This window comes from Oryzias latipes, chromosome 20 (assembly GCF_053564925.1).
Source record: "Oryzias latipes strain Hd-rR chromosome 20, Olatipes_Hd-rR_3.1".
NCBI lineage: Eukaryota > Metazoa > Chordata > Actinopteri > Beloniformes > Adrianichthyidae > Oryzias > Oryzias latipes.
In genome coordinates this window covers 23292442-23311087 of record NC_136256.1, presented here as the reverse complement: position 1 = coordinate 23311087, position 18646 = coordinate 23292442, and the positions used below count along the sequence as shown (strand labels likewise).

At 40.7% G+C, this 18646-nt stretch overlaps 2 protein-coding genes across 49 annotated transcripts in view; both read left to right on the top strand.

Moving 5' to 3' along the window:
* The window catches only part of kiaa1217 (KIAA1217 ortholog), a 116509-nt gene extending 110158 nt beyond the window's left edge, over positions 1-6351 (top strand). For 28 of the 47 annotated variants that reach the window (XM_078938615.1, XM_078938612.1, XM_023949985.2 and 25 more), the window contains 4 exons: positions 275-352; positions 440-2071; positions 2594-2725; positions 3714-5290. In XM_078938615.1, coding sequence (XP_078794741.1) covers positions 275-352; positions 440-2071; positions 2594-2725; positions 3714-4238 — 2367 coding nt within the window. In that variant the 3' untranslated portion in view covers positions 4239-5290. Of the gene's footprint in view, positions 1-274; positions 353-439; positions 2072-2593; positions 2765-3713; positions 5291-6182 lie in introns of those variants that run through there. The other 19 variants (XM_078938636.1, XM_078938628.1, XM_078938631.1 and 16 more) reach the window with 4 other exon arrangements.
* A 3035-nt stretch (positions 6352-9386) lies between these two features.
* On the top strand, positions 9387-18640 carry nphp3 (nephronophthisis 3). Of its 2 annotated transcripts, none has more exons than XM_011488978.4 (27): positions 9387-10212; positions 10312-10437; positions 10519-10669; positions 10755-10907; positions 11119-11252; positions 11847-12007; positions 12081-12237; positions 12506-12580; positions 12666-12836; positions 12941-13044; positions 13395-13509; positions 13608-13751; positions 13859-13956; positions 14040-14142; positions 14244-14326; positions 14678-14828; positions 14913-15077; positions 15144-15238; positions 15840-15962; positions 16048-16237; positions 16315-16556; positions 16664-16739; positions 16814-16941; positions 17044-17284; positions 17389-17514; positions 17630-17745; positions 17820-18640. In XM_011488978.4, the coding sequence occupies exons 1-27, from the start codon at positions 9886-9888 to the stop codon at positions 17986-17988; spliced, it is 3924 nt and encodes a 1307-aa protein (XP_011487280.1). In that variant the 5' UTR covers positions 9387-9885; the 3' UTR covers positions 17989-18640. The 2 variants fall into 2 exon arrangements, with proteins under 2 accessions (XP_011487280.1, XP_011487281.1); XM_011488979.4 differs by having other exon boundaries at positions 9393-10212; positions 11850-12007.
* The last annotated feature ends 6 nt before the right edge of the window (positions 18641-18646 follow it).

Here is an 18646-nt window from a genome sequence, read left to right as displayed (position 1 = left end):
GATTCAACTTGGCATTTTCAAAATTTGTCTCCTTTTAAATGTGAAAATTTGCTTCTGCACGCATTTATGAAATATTTATTTTCAGAGCAATGTGAAAAGGTGTTGCAGAAAAATCTAGGTTAGTCATGAATTTAAGTGTTTTCAACATCCTTGTGAGAAAAAGGTAACTGGCCACTTGGATTGTACTTTGTGGATGTTTCCTCAAGTGAAATCTGCTGCAACTTTGAACACCAGTCGCACTGTAATATTATCCCCTCACACAATGTCCTACCAGAGCTCAGAGCCCAGTCGAGAGGATAAAGATCCCAGCACAGATGAAAACGGGAACACTACTGTGCGACAGAGCCCTGGGGTGTGTATAACCAAACTCACTCTGTTTACAGTCATGCACCATACATACCTGATCTTAAATGACAAATTATACATTTTAATCTCACAGGTAATATATTATGTGACTGGCCAGATTACCAAAGATCAACCATCACCTTCGGGATTGGAAGACACATCAGAACACAGGGAGCCTCCAACACAGGTGTCAAATGTCAATGCTAATGACATTTCTCCAAGCCAGCAACAGCAGCTGCCGCCATTGTCTCCACCACCTAAATCACCTTCTGCTCTTACACCTCCACCTATATCCCCAAAACCTACGGGACTTAATGGATTCAAACCGCCAATGAAGCAGGTTAAACACCCAGAACCCTCCAAGAAAAGTGCTGAAATGAAAAAGGGAGAGGTTCTCAACAAAGTGAACACAGAAAAGAAAAGCAAAATGGCTCAGGATCAAGTTTCTTCAAGTAAAAACATCATGTCTGAGCAGGATTCATCCACAACAAGAGTTAATAAAGTGCCACCTAAATATTCTGCTCCACCACCACCCAAGAAAAGCTCCAGTCAGGGCAAAAAACAGCTTAAATGTATTTTAGATGAAGGCGAAGAAGGGGCAAGTCTTAGTCCTGATTTACCTGCAGAAGAAGCACCTCCACCCCCATATAATTTTGCTTTAATGATCACAAACACTAAAGTTCAATCCCTGTCTAGTGGTGAATACCAGGAACTAGTGAATGCCAAGAATGGAAGTGTCCAGACGGTAACTGTAGGCAATGCAGTAAACAAAGAGAACTCCACGGCTAATCCTGCTGGGTTGCAGGATAATGGCTCCAACAAAAAACCTGTCATTATCATATTTAATGAACCGATGGATATCCGCTCCGCTTACAAACGCTTGTCCACCATCTTTGAATGTGAGGAAGAGCTGGAGAGAATGCTAGCAGAGGAGCGCATCGACGAAGAAAGCGAGGAGTCGGATACTGAGCAAAGGGGTGGGCTGTCGGCCAAAGCCAAGGATACAGATGGGGTCGATGGCCAAAAGATTGGTTCAGCAAAGGGAAATACAGATCGTTCCAGCTTATCGTCCTCATCCTCTTCGTCTGTCTCTGATCTAATAGACCATGGAGTGAATGGAGAGGCCAAGCAAGATGGCAAGAAAAAATTCAAGTTTAAGTTCCCGAAAAAACAGTTTGCAGCACTGACGCAGGCGATCAGAACAGGCACCAAGTCAGGAAAGAAGACTCTACAGGTGGTTGTGTATGAAGACGAAGAAGAAATCGACGGTACGGTCAGGCAACACAAAGAGGCTAAAAGATTTGAAATTGCACGTTCAAAGTCGTTTGCTGAAACCTCGAGGGGATCAGGATCTGCCCCACAGAAAAGACAGGACTCTGATTCACTCTGCAGGACAGACGAAATTCGTAAAAACACCTACAAGACTCTGGACAGTTTGGAGCAGACTATCAAGCAGCTGGAGACCACTATTAGTGAAATGGGACCCAAGTCCTCTAAGGAGCCAGGCAGCACTGAAGATGCTAAGACAAGGAATGGAAAAAACTCAGAAGGAGGTGGGCTGAAGAGGTCTTCCTCTCTCCCTGCCTCCAAAGGGCCCACTCCTAAGGTACCAAGCAAAAGTTCTTTGCAGAAGAAGTCCAAACCTCAGCTACTCCCTCGTCCCGTTGTCAGCTCTTCTTCCACCAACACCACCTCAGCCCCGAGTGTCCCTCGCAACGTGCAACAGGTCTCTCTTTAGATCTTGTCACTCCAGGAGACTTTGGGTCCTTCTCTTTCACTTTCTGACCTGCCTTCACTCCCTCCAACCCTAACAACTGAAATGACAAAATCATTAATCCCCTACACAAGTGTCCATATAAATCAGAAGTGACCATTGTGGCTTTCTGCCTCTATGAGATTATGGTGACATGATTTGGGATTTGGGGATTTTGTTGGGTTCTTTACTACCATCTTTACTACTGCAGTTAACTGTTAAAACTTAAACACTTTTTAGGAAATGGTGCAATGAACATCAAAGACATTGTCCTGATGCTCTGGTTACTTCTTTATTCTTGACTGCATGTACTATACCAGCTGTAAAATGTTTGGTCCCACTTGGTGCATGGACTATATACTGGTCTTCATTGTTGAAAAGTTTTTTTTTTTTAACCTGTGTGTGCCTTCACTTTTCATACTTCCATTTTGGTGTGCTTTTTCCCCTGTCTTTTTTTTTATTTTTGTTTTGTTTTTTATTTGGATCCCCTTGCAGAACACCAGTGTCGCTTCTCCTACTAGTCGGATGCCCGTCCCTATGTCTGCGAAGGCCAGACAGTCGCCGGGTGCGACAGACAAAGCAGGAAAGCAGCATAAACTCCAGGACGCTCAGAGGCAGTTCCGACAGGTAGTTTTAATGTAGGGACTTACCAGAGACTAGAGAAAATTGAAAGCATGAAGTAATTAGGAAGGCAAAAGCTTTTAGGGGGGATTAAAAAGACTACCAAAGCTGTGAGATTTCAAATGTTTTGCAAAAAAAATAAAAAAAGATGCCTTAATGGCAACTGTGGATCTGTGTCTGTTGAGTTTGCAATGACAAGAAGGCATGTTTGACTCTTGACTGTTACACCACATGTATGCTTTTTGCATGTCTACACTGTTCATGGTTTTCACTGTGTTGGTGGCCTAAAAAAACTTGGGGGGTGAAAAAAAAAGGCTCAGAAAAGTGGGATCATTTGCTGCCATCATCTGAGTTGTCATCACATCTCCAGATCACAGCTGAGTTCCTAAACAGTGTCACAAAACTCTGAGATGCTTCTGGCAATGTTCAACCACAGACTTAACAGACTTTTCCGCTATGCACCTCTGCACCAAACCAACATTGCTGCACAGCTTCCCTAACCCCACGGTGATGTAACTCCTCGTTGTGAGGACTTCGGCATAACCCGCTTATCTTGCACCCACAGTTCGGCGGAACTCAGGTCCACGACTCTCCTGCCAGCTGTCGCTCTTCACACCCCTAACCATGTTCTCTAATTCTCTCCAGCCGTTGAATGCATCTTTCCTTTTTTGAATCCTCCGCTGCAGCCCCTAATTAACACTAACCACGCCTCTAACACACAGATTCTGTCTGCCATTGCACTGTCTAAACTTTGCAGTGTTTCCTGGTAACGTGCCTTCCATTTCAATATGTCTGCCTTTGCCTGTAAGGAACAAAACATCTGTTTTTTTTGGCCTCTTTTAGTTGTGTCTTAGCAATGTTAATGTTTGTAAAGTTGTAGCCTCTCCGTGAATAACTTGTAGTTATGTGATTTAACATTGTCTTGTCTTTTATATGTGTTATTTTACCAATCTTCTTTTTTGACAACCAGTATCTGTTTGGCATCTGTTTGCAGGCTAACGGAAGTGCTAAAAGAGTGGGAGGGGATCATAAAACTACTTCCCCCACTATACCCATCTCTAAAATCCCTGCTTTTTATCCTAGCTCTGCTAAAGGCAGCTCCCAATCTGCACAAAACCCAGAGGCTACTAATTCCATTAACCAATCTTCCTCCTCTTCCTTTACGACAAAATCCTCCATCTTGTCCTCTCATACCCCTCGTTCCGGTCCCCAACCCTCCTCCCATATCCCCTCACTTTCTAACGGATCCCTCAAACTCCCCACACCCTTACAGCCCACAGGTAAAGCTCTCTCGTTCTCCTCGCAGACTCAGAATGGTCGAGTGCACTCCTCCTCCTCCTCCTCCTCCTCTTCTTCATACTCCTCCTCCCCCTCCCCTCTGTCGCCCACACCTTTGGGCCCAGGTGGAAAGAGCATCCGCACCATACACACCCCCAGCTTCACCAGCTACAGATCGCACAACGGCAGCAGCGGAAAATCCTGCATTCCAACAGCCACAGCAGCAAAGGACTCAATTTAGCACCTTTGTCATGGTCTGGCTCTACTGCACTGCAGGTAGACTTGATCATGTGTCATAGAAATGTTCTTGTTTCTCTCTCTGTTTTTAAGTTTTTAGAAAAGTATTAAATGATGCACTCCTTCCACTCATCTCTCATCTGACTCACACATTTTATTTTTCAGTTCACATTTGAATTTTAGATCATGCTTGCTTGTACTTTTAATCTCTCTTGAAGGTGTTAAAGATAATCTGACAAAATATTCTGTAGCACAACTCAAAAACCTTTCAGATGTACCACATTGTAGTTCAGGGTGCTTTTGCCGTATGTAAAAAATATATATATTTTCTTCTCATAGAAATGAATAGGAAATATAGAATTGATGTACAATCAAAAATTCATTGTAAAAAATATATTTTATTTTTTAAAAAAAGAGATAGAAAATTCAGTATATTTAATCTTCTATATTTCTTATGTTGCCAGACATCTAACAGCGCTTGTAAATGCCTTTCTTGATTGTATGCAATATGTATACATACATTTTAAAATGAAATTCATGACTAATTTTAGTTTTCAGTGTGTGTATCCTTCTTTTACAACCATATGAACTGCCAGTTTGCTTTATAGATTTACACCTTGTATCTTGAGTGAACCAAGTTTTCATTTATTGTGCCTATTTGCCAAAGTTGTGGTATACTGACTCCCTTCATGCCAATCCTGCAGCTTTACAAGTCCAGGCTTGGCGTGATGGCAGACGTTTTGGGACTATGTTAACACTTTTTTTGTGTGGCTTTTGATGTAATCCGTACTTAAAACACGTTGAATCATTCGTTCAAACACATGTATATACAATAAATGCTTTTAAGAAAATAACGTAGTTTTGTAAACATACCAAAGTTTATTTGTATGCATGCCTTTCAGATAGCAGAGTGATGTAAAAGAACTGTTTGCACAGGTTGATTCTGTAAATATTTGGTTTTCTCTCCTTATTTTTCGTAAAGCTTTAATAAGTGAGCAATGTGGTAAAAGCAAAAGTGTGTTTGCATAGTTAATAAAGACTTGCATGCTTCTAGTGCGTCAGGCTTCTGTTATTTTTTGTATTTTTCTGATTTCCTGTGGTGTACTGTGTCTACCTGATATTAGTGTGTGTGTGTGTGTGTGTGTGCGCGCAAACATGTTTATCTCTGAGATCTAAAGGTCTATAACCACCAGACAGGAGTGCTGTCGGTCACACTTCTGCTTCTTATCACCTGCCTCACACGAGTGTCCTACACTGGAATTATATTGTAGATTTAAAACTCTGCTGTTTTTACAGGTCAGAACATTAAGCGGAATTAAATTTATTTTATTAATCCTTAAGGGGAAATTAAGGAAGATAAGGGAAACTCTTTTTTTTTTGAAAGCTTGATTCCTGTAAGTGTACTCTTATTTTTTTGTTAAATATTATATTTAAAAGGTTAGATGTTTTATAGCATACAGCTAAACTGAACAAGTTAATATTAAATGCTTAAATCCAATTCTAAGGCAAGTGGTAAACATGTTTTATTTACTCTAGGTTTTGTCATATTACCATCAAAAATGAAGTACTTTTACTCTCTGAAGTCTTTAAGTTTATCCAAAAAATAATACTTTTTACTTTCTAGCCGTGCTTTATAGCTGTTATTTGTTTTTATTTGATTTTCTGAATTATTACCATCTTTAAAAAGCACCCTTTCCATATTCTGCTAAGCAGAATAAGACTTCCTCTTTAAAAGAATTTAAAAAAAAACTTTTGGTTTTGCAGCATATGACCTTTCCAAGTCACACACTGCAGAGTTTTGTGTCATGTTATTGAGTCACTTAAAGGTCCTGTGATTGTTGAAAACCACAGGTTTATCAATTACAATAAATACCTCCGATAGACATGTGTTTTCCAACATTTCTTCTTGTGAGCTGCTTTGAATAAATGCTACTTTCTGCTGCACCAGGCTTGTCCACATCTCCTCCAGCCATGAACGCTTCTGAGGAGGATGCAAAGACCCTCTACAACACAACTATGGGATTATGGAATATTAGCCTTTCTGGATTTTACATGCTGATTTTCATCGTTGCTGTACCAGGAAACATCTTGGCTCTGTGGGCATTCTGTAAGCAGAAAAGCACGTCTCCATCGAAGATCTTCCTGAGGAATCTGGCGATAGCTGACATCTGCTATGTTCTTGTTTTACCAATGCGTATCGTGTACCACCTCTCCGACAGCCACTGGCCTTTGGGACATATCCTCTGTCAACTGTCGGGTTTTCTCTTCTACCTGAACATGTACTGCAGTCTCTACCTCATGAGCTTCATCAGTCTGGATAGAGTACTGGCTGTGGTTTTACCCTTAAACTCTCAGTCGGTAAGGAAGCCTTTGTTTGCAAATATAGCTGTTGCTGTGCTTTGGGTCATAGTTTTGGTTTCTATGATTCCAACACTTTTCTCAACAAAGAACCAGACGAATTCAACAGGCACCTGCAGCAAGCTGTACCTGGAAGAGACCTCCCCTAAAGCTTTGGTTTCAACTATTGTGGCTTTTCTGATCCCCCTCACCACAATTGTCATCTCATACGTCCTGATTCTGCTGAAACTGAGAAAACTCAAGCAGGATGATTTGCGTCGGGTAAAAGATAAGGCAGCAAAAATGATTATACTCATCTTGGTAAACTTTCTGTTGGCTTTCATGCCTTATCATGTGTGCAGGATCATCTACATTAAAAGCCTCAATCCTGTCCCTGGCAACATGAGTGAGGCTCTGGTAAAAGCCAACCAGATCACATCTGCACTGACATGCATTAGTGGTATACTGGACCCTGTGATGTATTTCTATTTGAATCGTGTGTACAAGAACACATTTTTGCAGCTATTCTGTAAAAACAAAGAGCAAGATAAGTCATCGGGATCTAAAAGTGGACTAAGGGCAAACGAGGGGTTTTGAATGAAGCTAAACACCAGTGGGACTTTGCACTCCTGTTCATTCAGCATGCTTTGTTAAGAACAAATTTGTACTCATATGTTGAGCCCTGTTTCTGTCAGCAGCACATACTTACTAGTATTTAAAATAGTGACTTTCCAGTTTTTGTCAATCAAAGCAACTTTTTTGTTGTTGTCAAAATCATAAACTTTTTCTAATTGTGAACATTTGTCAACCATGTTTTACAAAAAGATTTTTGGCAAAAAACAGACTTTTTTTATGTATGAAAATATGGACACTATTTGTAACTTGTACATTTTTTTACGTAAACTGTTGGACTTTCCGTTGGTTATTTCTATTCAGAATTTGTTTCACAGTGTTGTAAGATTTATTATATTATAGTTTTTTGAGTGTCTTAATGCAATATTATGTTTATAAAAGTGCTTGAACAAAAAGCGGTTTTTGGTTAATCAGGTTTTTTAAATGGTTTTTGCTTGACTACATACCTTTCATGCTGCAGATTTTTCCTTGCAGTTCTGTCTGTTGCTTTTAAGTTAAAGTTCACTTCCTGACAAGCTGATCTTGTGGTTGTATTTGGTCAAATGTGTGAAAACAGCAGCTCATTCTTTTCCGACAACATATTTTTGTCCTTTCCAGCTAGTTGATGACGACTGCATTTCTCATTTTGAGAGATGCGTTGGGACAGACAGCTTTGAAATTCTCACAGTAAATTGAAATCTGCCTCACAACCACATTTTACGTCATTCTTACTTGGTGCTTCCCAGCAAATTATTGCAAAATATTTGTGTGGTGTTTAAAGGTTATAAGGTGGGAAATTTCCCTCCTTCTTTGGTTTTATTATTTTCAGTGTGAAGAAAAATATAGATGGTGTCTCAAAGTACTGATTGTGATAGATTGGCATCCTGAACCATTTGAATACAATTGTCGTAGAATATGAAGATACATTTTACCTTTTGCCATAGTGTATTACATCAAAGTGCAATAAAAAATTTTTTAAAAATGTGAATTTTTTACTTGTTGAAATTATCAATTGAAAAATGATAAGACAAAGAAAGATATAGAGTAAAACCCAAAAAGATATATCAATACAACCATCTTGAAGTTTTTCTAGTCAAGGTTATGAAGTGTAATGTTTTACTTTTTGGAAATCCTGTATGGCTATCTATTTGGAATAAAGGAAAAGGAACAAAACTCATCTGAGACTGATCTTTCAAACCTATGAATCATTAGATTTGAGGAACTAACACGTTATCACTTGTTGCAGTTTAAACCTCAAGTTTAGACTTTTTGAGATGCGACTCCTTAAAACAAAAGACTGAAGGTCCTTTGCTCTAATTTTAGCCTCAAGTGAAGAGGAAGTGCAATTACACATGTGCGCCATGCAACAACATTCAAATAACATTCTCATTTAAAATAAAGTATCTAAAAAGTTTTGGTTCACTATAATAGTCTCGCTTTGCCTTTTTTTTAATGGTGACTTCTGCAACTCACTTTGGTCCAGTCACAGACAAATAGATGTCTATTGTATCACCTTCATTTTTTGAATGTTCAGTCATTTGGGGTTAATTTTCTGTATGATGGGGATCATACATTACTTTGATTATCAAATACATTTGTTTAAAAATGTCTCCTCAGATTACACACTTATACAAACAATGTTATTTTATCATTGTGATACATCTTGTTTTGTTTTTTTACTAAAAAAAATACACTAACTTTAATCCCTTTAGTAAACAAATAGCTATTATTTTTTAGAAAATAATCACAAGGCCACAAAGAGGTTTTACCCTCTCACATGACACTATGTCACACAGCAAGGCTCAGTGTTTTTTATCTAATATCAAATGAAACCATATGATATTTGACTTCAGTCAGACATGGTTTCATATGGTATATGCTTTCATTTGAGTTTTTCTTTTGTGGTCTTTAAAACAAATTGCATTGAGAAAAATCAGATAACTGCAATAATCTGATTTAAAAAGTAATACACACTTCAGAAAGATGTTGTGTAATGTGTGTGTTCTATTATTGTTTTGCATTTGGTTTATTATTAGTCGTTGGTTCTGCCCACAGGAGATACAGAAATAGATTATATTAGTGGAAATAAATCTAGATGGGTAATCATAACATTTCAAATCAGGTAATTACTATTATCAAATAAAATATATCATAACCTGGTGTTAAAGAAATGCAACTTTTAAAATGCCCCTCCACGGCTTCCGTTCCCTTGAGTTGTTACCAAGGCAGCAGAGAAGAAGCTGTGAGGGAGTACACCCTTTTTTTCCTGTCCACATTTTTCCTCCTTATCTGTTAGTTCTTCTATGTTTTAATTTAGTTCTGTTTACTACGCTTAATAATTTAGTTCTGATTGTTCCAAAGCAAGCACGCTGACATGCGCGTCATGCCAGTTTTGAGTGTCGTAAACTTCGCGAAAATGGAGTAAACTTCAGCTAAAAGTTAGCTAGCTAAAACTTTGGTCGACAATTGAGAATACATCGTTAGGTGACGTTTTCTTATTGTACAGAAGTCCTGCTGCATATTTGGGGGGATTTTTTTATGATGTAGTGAGAAGAAACCGAGCGGAAATCTCAAAATTCAGATAATTTATTTGTAAATAAAAACGTGTTCATCATTTGTTTATATTGTTCTATTATTAGCTGTGTCACACGTTGGCAAATATGGAGTTTAGGAAAGGTTGAGAAGTCATTAGGCTTGCCATTATGGGCACGGCGTCGTCTTTGGTCAGCCCTGGAGAAGTGATCGAGGATGGATATGGTGGAGAAGGAGGGGAAGCCTGTGAAATACCGGTCGAGGTGAAGCCTAAAGCCCGACTCCTCCTGCGCAGCTCTTTTCGCCGAGGGCCGCGGGGGATCGGGGCCAGCTTCAAATCCACGGGGTCCGTGGATCTGGAGTATGCTGCTGAGTACGAGAGACTCCGAAAAGAGTATGAAATCTTCCGTGTCAGCAAGAATAATGAGATCACATCCATGCAGAAGAAGGAGGCCAAGCTGGATGAGGAAAACAAGAGGCTGAGAGCTGAGTTACAGGTAAAGAGTGTGTGTCTGCGTGTGTGTGTGTGTGTGTGTGTGTGTGTGTCCAACCAGAGGTTCTTGTGCTGAAATAAACATTTGTAAATCTGTCCAAAGGCTCTGCAGAAGACCTATCAAAAAATCCTGCGAGAAAAAGAGGGTGCTTTAGAGGCAAAGTACCAAGCGATGGAAAGGGCGGCCACATTCGAACATGACAGGGACAAAGTCAAACGACAATTTAAGGTAAAAATCTTCCACATCTTTTACTGAGATCCACGCCGACCGGGATTCTCTTCAGTTTATAAAGAAAAAAATTGTGTTCAGATTTTTCGGGAGACCAAAGAGAAGGAGATTCAGGATCTCCTCCGGGCAAAGCGGGACTTGGAGGCCAAACTACAGCATTTGCAGACTCAGGGCATCCAGGTCTATGACCCAAATGACTCTGACTCTGATGACAACCAAACCACCGTGACAGGTAACCACAGAGATCAGCAGGCAGCGGGGGACTTCTTTGGGTCTTGAGTTTGGTTAAGTCTAGTTGCACTTCCTGTTTTGAGCAGTTGCAGGAACACAGTGTGAGTACTGGACAGGAGGAGTTCTGGGAAGTGAACCCTCAATGGGTAGCATGATGCAGTTACAACAGACGTTCAGAGGACCAGAGCTGGCTCACAGTTTGATGGACGTGGAAGGACCCTTTGCAAACGTGAGCAGAGGTACGTTTCCTTTAGATAAGACTGTCAGAAACAAAGTTTGGAATGTATCCATGACAAATATTATCTGTAGAAAAATCCCTAAAGATGTGGAAAAACTGCTTTAGCGAGGCAGACTTAAACATCTTTGCTTTTAAGTTCACTACTGCTCAGGTGGTTTTAAAGCAACACAGCCGTTTGATTTCTTCCCCAACTCCTCCCACGTGTGATGTAGATGACTGGGATGCGGCAGTGGCCAGTCTCCTTCAGGTGTCCCCTCATGTGCCACAGGCCTTATGGAGTAATACTGTCCGCTGCTATATCATCTCTACCCAGGAGACCAAAGCAGAGCTGGATACTTTTCTTAAGGTTTGTTATGGGGTCATCTTTAAAGCTATATTTGTTTTAAGTTCTGCATCAAAACCCACTCAGATCATCTTTTGGTCTATTTCACAACCATTCGAATAAAGAAATACTCAGAAATACCATTTAAGCTTAATATTATTTTAAATATGTCCTCCGTCATCAGAAAAATACTATAAAAGCATGTTAAAAACACCAAAAACACAATTTGAGTAGGTCTTCAAAAATCTTTGGGGATCCAGGGTTTGTATTTGAAAAGAACTGTTCTGTCTTGGTGGGAATAAAGTTTTCAACACATACTTTCTATCATATGAAAGTGATGTTTTCTGATGGGGAAGGTGATGTTTATATTTATCTGTAGACACATTTTGCTACTGATTGAAGAAATTTGCTGTGGCAACTGTGAGGTTTATTGTCTAACTGCTAGAGCAGAGAATGGAATGGAATCATTTGTCTGCATAAAATACATTTTTTATCCATTTTGCCAAGCAGCTGAAGTCGAGAGTGTAGTAGAGAGTCTGAATCTGAAAAAGGAAAATCATTTTCCTTTAGAAACACTTTTTATTTTAGCTCTCATATGTTCGTTTGCTCATTCGTCAGAAGCATTCCTCTGTGTTACGGGGAATGTGTGAGGACCTTGGCCATTTCTACCTGAACGTCTGTTTCCAAGAGGAGCTTGCTGCTTCTTACGCTGTGGAACGCAAGCGGGAGATCGAGAGGAGTTCTTTGTGCGTTCTGCTTCTCAAGTCCACCGGCACAAGGTACAGGAAGTTGGTAGTGAGCTTTGGATGAACATCAACTCCACTGCTATTCATCCAAATGGTGTTTGTGCAGCTCGGTGGTGGAGGACTATGAGGAGGTTTTCGTGAAGAATGCAGACGGCCATCCGCTGGTGCTGTACCTGAAAAAGGAAAAAGACCAGAACTTGACTGAAACTTGTAGACAACTATTAGAGAAGATCAACACTGCAGACAAGACTGCAAAAATCAAGGTGTTCATCTTTATTCTAAGATTTAAAAAGGGATATGAAGGTAAAAGGCAGGGATAAAAAGTCAAAGGTGATCATAAAAATCTAATAAGGCTTCTTAATGTGCTGTGTGGTGCTAAAGTTTTAAGAATATTGAATTTAAAGGATACTTTCTTTCCTGTGTTTCAAAATTTTACATAATCACTCTGAGACATTTGTTTTTGTGTTCACAAAGTTCATTTCTTCCACACGTTGTAATATTCTCCTGCTGACCTAATTGGACATCCCTCAGGTGGTGGACCATAGCGGCTCTGCAGACGAGGGGGCTTACCTGATATATTCTCAACTGGAGAAAGTCATCAAACAGGTGAAAAACTCACAGTCAACTTCAGTGTTTTCATGAGAGTTCAGAGTTTAAATACAATTTTTTGAGTTTCATCATTGCTTTTTAGGAACTGCTGGGTTTAGAAGGAACAGATGTTGACTCAAAAGACTCTGGTTTCGATGAAGGGCGTGAGGAAGACTCGGGTGATGTGCTCTGGGATTTGCATGACGAGCAGGAGCAGATTGAATCTTATCAGCAAGCTTGTAACTTCAGCACCTCCCACCTGGGCTTCCAAAAGGTCGAGAAAACACTAGTATATATCTAAAATGTGCTTCAACTTGATTATTTCTGTCCATTAATGGCACTGACTTTTCTCTGTGTGTGTGTTTGCGTTCTCCTCAGTATATACATCGTCTGAACGACATGATAGCTGCTCCTCCTCCCACTCCGCCTCTGCTGGTATCTGGTGGTCCAGGTTCTGGGAAGTCTCTCTTACTTTCCAAATGGTTAGAAGTTGCTTCCACAACTCTCCTGATTTAAACTCAAACCAGCTGAATTAACTTTGTTGTTTTTTTAAATCCTGCTCTCAGTATTTCATACATTGTTGTGATCATTTTTTGGGCCTAAAAAGCCCAATCTTTCCATTCTAGGGAATGACAGGAATAAAATCATTTTCTGTGAATCCTGGTAAAGTTGTGTCATCTAAAATTCATAATCTGATTTATCTAATTCTACATTTTGCAGTCAATCATTTGAGAAAAGAGGTAGGCGCTCACAGTGTCATTTATTACTGTGAGCAAAAGTATTTTTTTTTTTCAGATTGATGTACTTTGCTGACAATTCTCACTTTCTCCAGGATCGAGCTCCAGCAGAAGCAGTCCCCCAACACCTTGGTCCTTTATCATTTTGTCGGCAGTCCCGTCTCCACAAGCTCAGAGCCGGTGCTCATTATTAAGCGACTCACAGTCAAAGTAAGAAGTTTCAGTCAACTGTTTTCCCTTCAGTGAAGAAAAGCTTCCTGCTGTACCGGAAAAGCATCAGACCTGGATGTCTCTCTGTGGTGCCTTAGCTGCTGCAGCACTTCTGGTCCATTTCTGGACTGTCTATGGAGCCGAATAAGATCCTGGAGGAGTTTCCCCGCTGGCTTGAAAGACTATCAGCACGTCATCAAGGAAACATCATCATCATTATTGATTCAATCGACCAAATACAGGTGTAACCCTGCCTCCAGCTGACACCAAACTACTCTAAACAAGAATTTGGTTAATTAAAGACATGTTGTTTTCTCTAAATCTGCAGTTTTTTTTCATACTTTTTCAGCAAGCAGAAAGGCACATGAAATGGCTGATTGACCCACTTCCTGCCAATGTCCGAGTGGTGGTGTCCGTCAATGTAGAGACCTGTCCTCAAGCTTGGAGGTGATGAATACTGGTTTTGTCATGTGACTGACTCGTGGATGCAGCTACAAGAATTCCTGAGCCTTCATCTCTCGTACCTCTAGGTTGTGGCCCACGCTTCACTTAGACCCACTCAGTCCAGCTGAAGTCAAGAACCTGGTCAGTGCAGAGTGTCAGGGTGTGGATGTCAAGCTTACCAAAGACCAGGTCAGTTATCATTGCATTAAGCATAAGTAGCACCATTGCTGTTTTGTTTTTGCTTTTTTTGGTCACATTTCTGCACTTTAAAGTTCTAAACTTTGTTTTAGGAGAAGAAACTAGAAAGGCACAGTCGCTCTGCATCTACATGCAACGCGTTATATGTCACGCTGCTGGCGAGGATAATCACCAGGTCAGCCACCTTTTGCATTCTGAGCTATTGGAGAAAATAATTTTCCTATTGAAATGAATTGTTTTCTGATATGTTTATAAAATGATCAGGCTCTTGCAGCTCTCAGATGTATTTTTTCAAAATGTTAAGCCTTTTCAGAGTGTTTAAAGATATTTGTTTTAAAGAAAATGTTTAGTAGTTTGTCTTAATGAACGATTATTTTGGGATTTTCAAATTAAAAGCTTAAAAATGTGCATTTTTAGTGAAATCTCAATAATCACATTTCAAGAAATAGAAAAAAAATGTTTTATTTCTTTATTTTTCATAGCTAAACCATCATATTTAGAGTTCCTTATAAACATGTCTCCTTAGGTTTCTTCCTAGCGACGGATCTTGCTTGTTCCTAGAGAAGAGCTTGGATCAGTGTCTGCAGTGTCAGGACACCATCTCGCTCTACCGACTGGCACTCAGGATGATGATGAGCTCCCTCAGCTCTGACAAAGATCAACACATTCTGAAAGAGGTAAAGGTCACAAGTATCTATTTTAGTTACTTTCACTTTCTGGAGAAACCCCTAAAACGTCAAACGTTAAGTTCCTCTTCTCAGATCCTGTGCCTTGTGTTGGCAAGCCATAATGGAGTGAGTGAGTCAGAGCTGCTAGATCTTTTCCCAGAGCTGGGGTTTCCCTTGTTGTCCTCTCTGCTCCACCGCCTGAACCAGCTCTGCATTTTAACCATCCGTTGTGGACTCCTTGGGTTTCAGCACCGTCAGGTAAACGAGCGCTAGAAAAGCACATTCAAGGATTCATCAGATAACAAATATTATGATGTGTGTTAGGCTTGTGAAGCTGTGAGGATGGAGTTTCTGGATGCAGGACGCAGCTCAGCATCGTATAGAGAGAAATTAATCCGCTACTTCAACCAACAACTCAGGTTCTACAATTGGGAGAAACCGTGGTCTGTATATGAGAACCGGATCGAGTTAGTGTGACGTCAACCCTTAGAAGAAGGCTTACTTTCGGCTCAAACCAAATGAAGTCAATTAAGTCATCATTTTTTCATATTACGGACGCCGCCATGTTGGAGCCAAACCTCAGTAACCGGTGATTGGTCCGAGTCAGTCTGAGTTGAAAGGGGACTGCACCAAATCAGTCAGCAAACGTTTAAGGCATTTGACTCGGGGGCCACCCGGCGCTGTATGCTTTTATTGAGGCTTCTGATTGGTCAGTTTATATCTTGAATCACTTGCAATAAAGAAAAAAATATCAGGAAAAAAAACAAGGATTAGCAAGAACACATTACAAAAAGCTAGCAAAGCAAGAATAGTCATTATATAATGACTGAATAATAGCTGTTTATTTCTCTATATAAGTCTCTGCGGTTTTGGATTCCTGGAGCCATTGGGTACTGCCTGTTTTGAATGCCAGAGGACAGGGGTCACTCAGTCCAGTTCTCATATACAATCAATGGGACAAACATGTACAACATTGGTCTCATTTTTGTGGCTGGACGCTTACATCGTTGTACGTTTTAGCCAGGACCGTGTGACGTGGCGAGTTGCAGATGAGCTTCCCTGGCTGCTTCAACAGCAGGACAACAAGAGCAAGCTACAGCTCAGCCTCTTAAACCTGTTTGTCTCCCAAAACCTTTACAAGAGGTCCGTATTCACGTTAACTGAAAGTCAAACACACAAATCTAATGTTGTCATGATTAGTAAATGGTTCCTTTTTGTCTTTTTTTAGGGGTCATTTTTCGGAGCTGCTGGCCTATTGGCAATATGTGGGCAAGGACAAAAGCTCCATGGCAGCTGAATACTTTGACTCTCTGAAACGCTACGAGAAGGGCTGCGAGAATGAAGACAGCATGACTAAACTCGCAAACCTTTATGAGACTTTGGGTCGTTTCCTCAAAGACCTGGGACTAACTGGTCAGGTAGAATCCTCTTTTAATGCCAGGAAAGCTCGTGCTCTCACTGTCGAACGTGGATCTGAGTGGGTTCATTTGTCCAGGCTGTAGCACCGTTACAGAGGTCCCTGGAGATCAGAGAGACGGCGCTGGATCCAGACCATCCCAGCGTGGCCCGCTCACTGCACCAGCTGGCAGGAGTCTACATCCAGTGGAAGAAGTATGGCAACGCCGAACAGCTGTACAGGCAAGCCCTGGAGATCAGCGAGAACGCCTACGGCGCTGAGCACGCCAGCGTGGCGCGAGAGCTGGAGTCGCTCGCAATGCTCTATCAAAAGCAAAACAAGTAACTCTTCTCGTGTTTATTTAGAAAAGATTTTTTTTGGACAACTCTAAACAACATTTGACTTTAAATTTCCCTGTTAAAAAAACATTTAAACTTTTTACTGAAAGGTATGAACAAGCAGAAAAACTCCGGAAAAGGTCGGTGAAGATCCGTCAGAAAACTGCCCGTCAGAAAGGTCACATGGTGAGTTTGTTTCCTAGAAATCCTCACACTATCCTGCTTACCTGCTCATACGTTTAGTCCTCTCCCTCCTACAGTATGGCTTCTCTTTGTTGAGGCGTCGAGCTCTGCAGCTGGAAGAGCTGACTCTTGGGAAAGACTCTGCAGATTGTGCCAAAACTCTAAATGAACTGGGTGTCCTTTACTATCTCCAAAACAACCTGGAGTAAGACTCAAGAGTTGCATAAACCTTCTGTTGAGAATCCTTTCAGTCTTGTACTTTTTGCATTTCCACCCACTTTCTAATCTTTACATTTTCTCTCATCAGTGCAGCCAAAGTATTCCTGACCCGCTCTCTGGAAATGCGCCAACGGGTTCTGGGTCCGGATCATCCGGACTGCGCTCAGTCCCTCAACAACCTGGCTGCACTGCACACCGAGAGAAGGGATTACGATTTAGCGGAGAACATGTACGAGAGGGCGCTGGAAATCCGCAAGAAGGCTTTATCACCAGACCACCCCTCTCTGGCATACACACTCAAACATCTGGCCATGCTTTACAAACGCAGGGTGAGACTGATCCACTCAACACCGACAGAGAACTTTTCTTTGTTTGCACAAATGCACCCGGCGCTGGTTTGTGGCAGGTAATCCCACTGACGTATGTTTGACAGGGGAAGCTGGCAAAGGCAGCTCCTCTGTACGAGCTGTCCCTGGAGATCAGGGAGAAAAGTTTTGGGCCCAAACATCCCAGTGTGGCCACTGCACTGGTCAACCTGGCTGTCATCTACTGCCAACTGGTGAGACGAGTGGAAGGGAATACTTTTTAAAGATACTAATATTTGCTTTGAGTATTCCTGTTGTTCAGCAATCCATGTTACGCAAAGCTAAAACGTCTTTTTTGATCTTTGACAGAAGAAACACGGCGAAGCGCTGCCGCTTTATGAACGAGCTCTGAAAGTGTATGAGGACAGCCTGGGGCGCTCGCATCCCCGCGTTGGTGAAACCCTAAAAAACCTGGCTGTGTTGAGGTAAATTAAAGAAACACATTTTTAAATGACATGTATATGCATCTGAAGTTTCATGAGTAATTTTCTTTTTCAAGCTACGAGAAGGGTGACTTTGAGCGCGCAGCAGAGCTTTACAAGCGTGCGATGGAAATAAAAGAAGCAGAGCCGTCGCTGGTGTGCGGCAACGCTCCGTCCCACCACTCATCCAGCGGAGACGCATCCAGTGTGAGGGGGCCCGCTCAAATCCCACAAGCCCAGAGGTGACTCTCTGCTTTGCTGTTGCCCCAAAATCTGTAGTTCTACTCAAAGCACCGTCTCATATAGAACACAGAGCAACATCCTTTATATTATACTATCCTTAATAGGAAGCACACAGGAAACCATGTGAAGGGTGTGAGTCAGTAGTGGTTTTAAGTTAAAAAAAACATTTTAAAAACAGACGAATTAGAGCTTTATAAGCTTGTCTCATTATGTGAAACGGTGATGTTAAAAAAAACAGAAACCGTCTGACTTCAAGCACTTTTCAACACTTTCTACTCTAAAATCAAAGGATTTTGTAAAAACAAGTGCGCTCAAGTGATGAATATATGACAGCATGTTTTGTCTTTTTATAAGTATCAGCTTTATATATAAATAATTTAAAGCATTACTGTACTTCTGGAAGCAAACGGTGGGAAAACTTCCATCCTTCCTTTTAAATGGTCAAATCTAAACTTCATTGTTCATCTTTTTACACTTTTTTTTAAATGATTCTTCTGAAAATGTGATTTTAGCTGAAACCAAATATTTCAAAGCAGCAAAAGTATTTTAAGTAAAAATAAATATTATTAAATGCAAATGTGTTTTATGTGATTTTGTAAAAGAATGCACATCCAATATGTTAATGAAGCTCCATCTAATAAATACGTTAAATTCTCGTGTT

What these genes read in the sequence shown, in the direction of transcription:
- nphp3 (XM_011488978.4), top strand. Translation starts at nt 9,886, where the DNA reads ATGGGCACGGCGTCGTCTTTGGTCAGCCCTGGAGAAGTGATCGAGGAT. An exon ending in TGGAGAAAGTCATCAAACAG is followed by an intron (nt 12,581 to 12,665) that starts GTGAAAAACTCA and finishes ATTGCTTTTTAG; the next exon opens with GAACTGCTGGGTTTAGAAGG. An exon ending in CTGGCGAGGATAATCACCAG is followed by an intron (nt 14,327 to 14,677) that starts GTCAGCCACCTT and finishes ATGTCTCCTTAG; the next exon opens with GTTTCTTCCTAGCGACGGAT.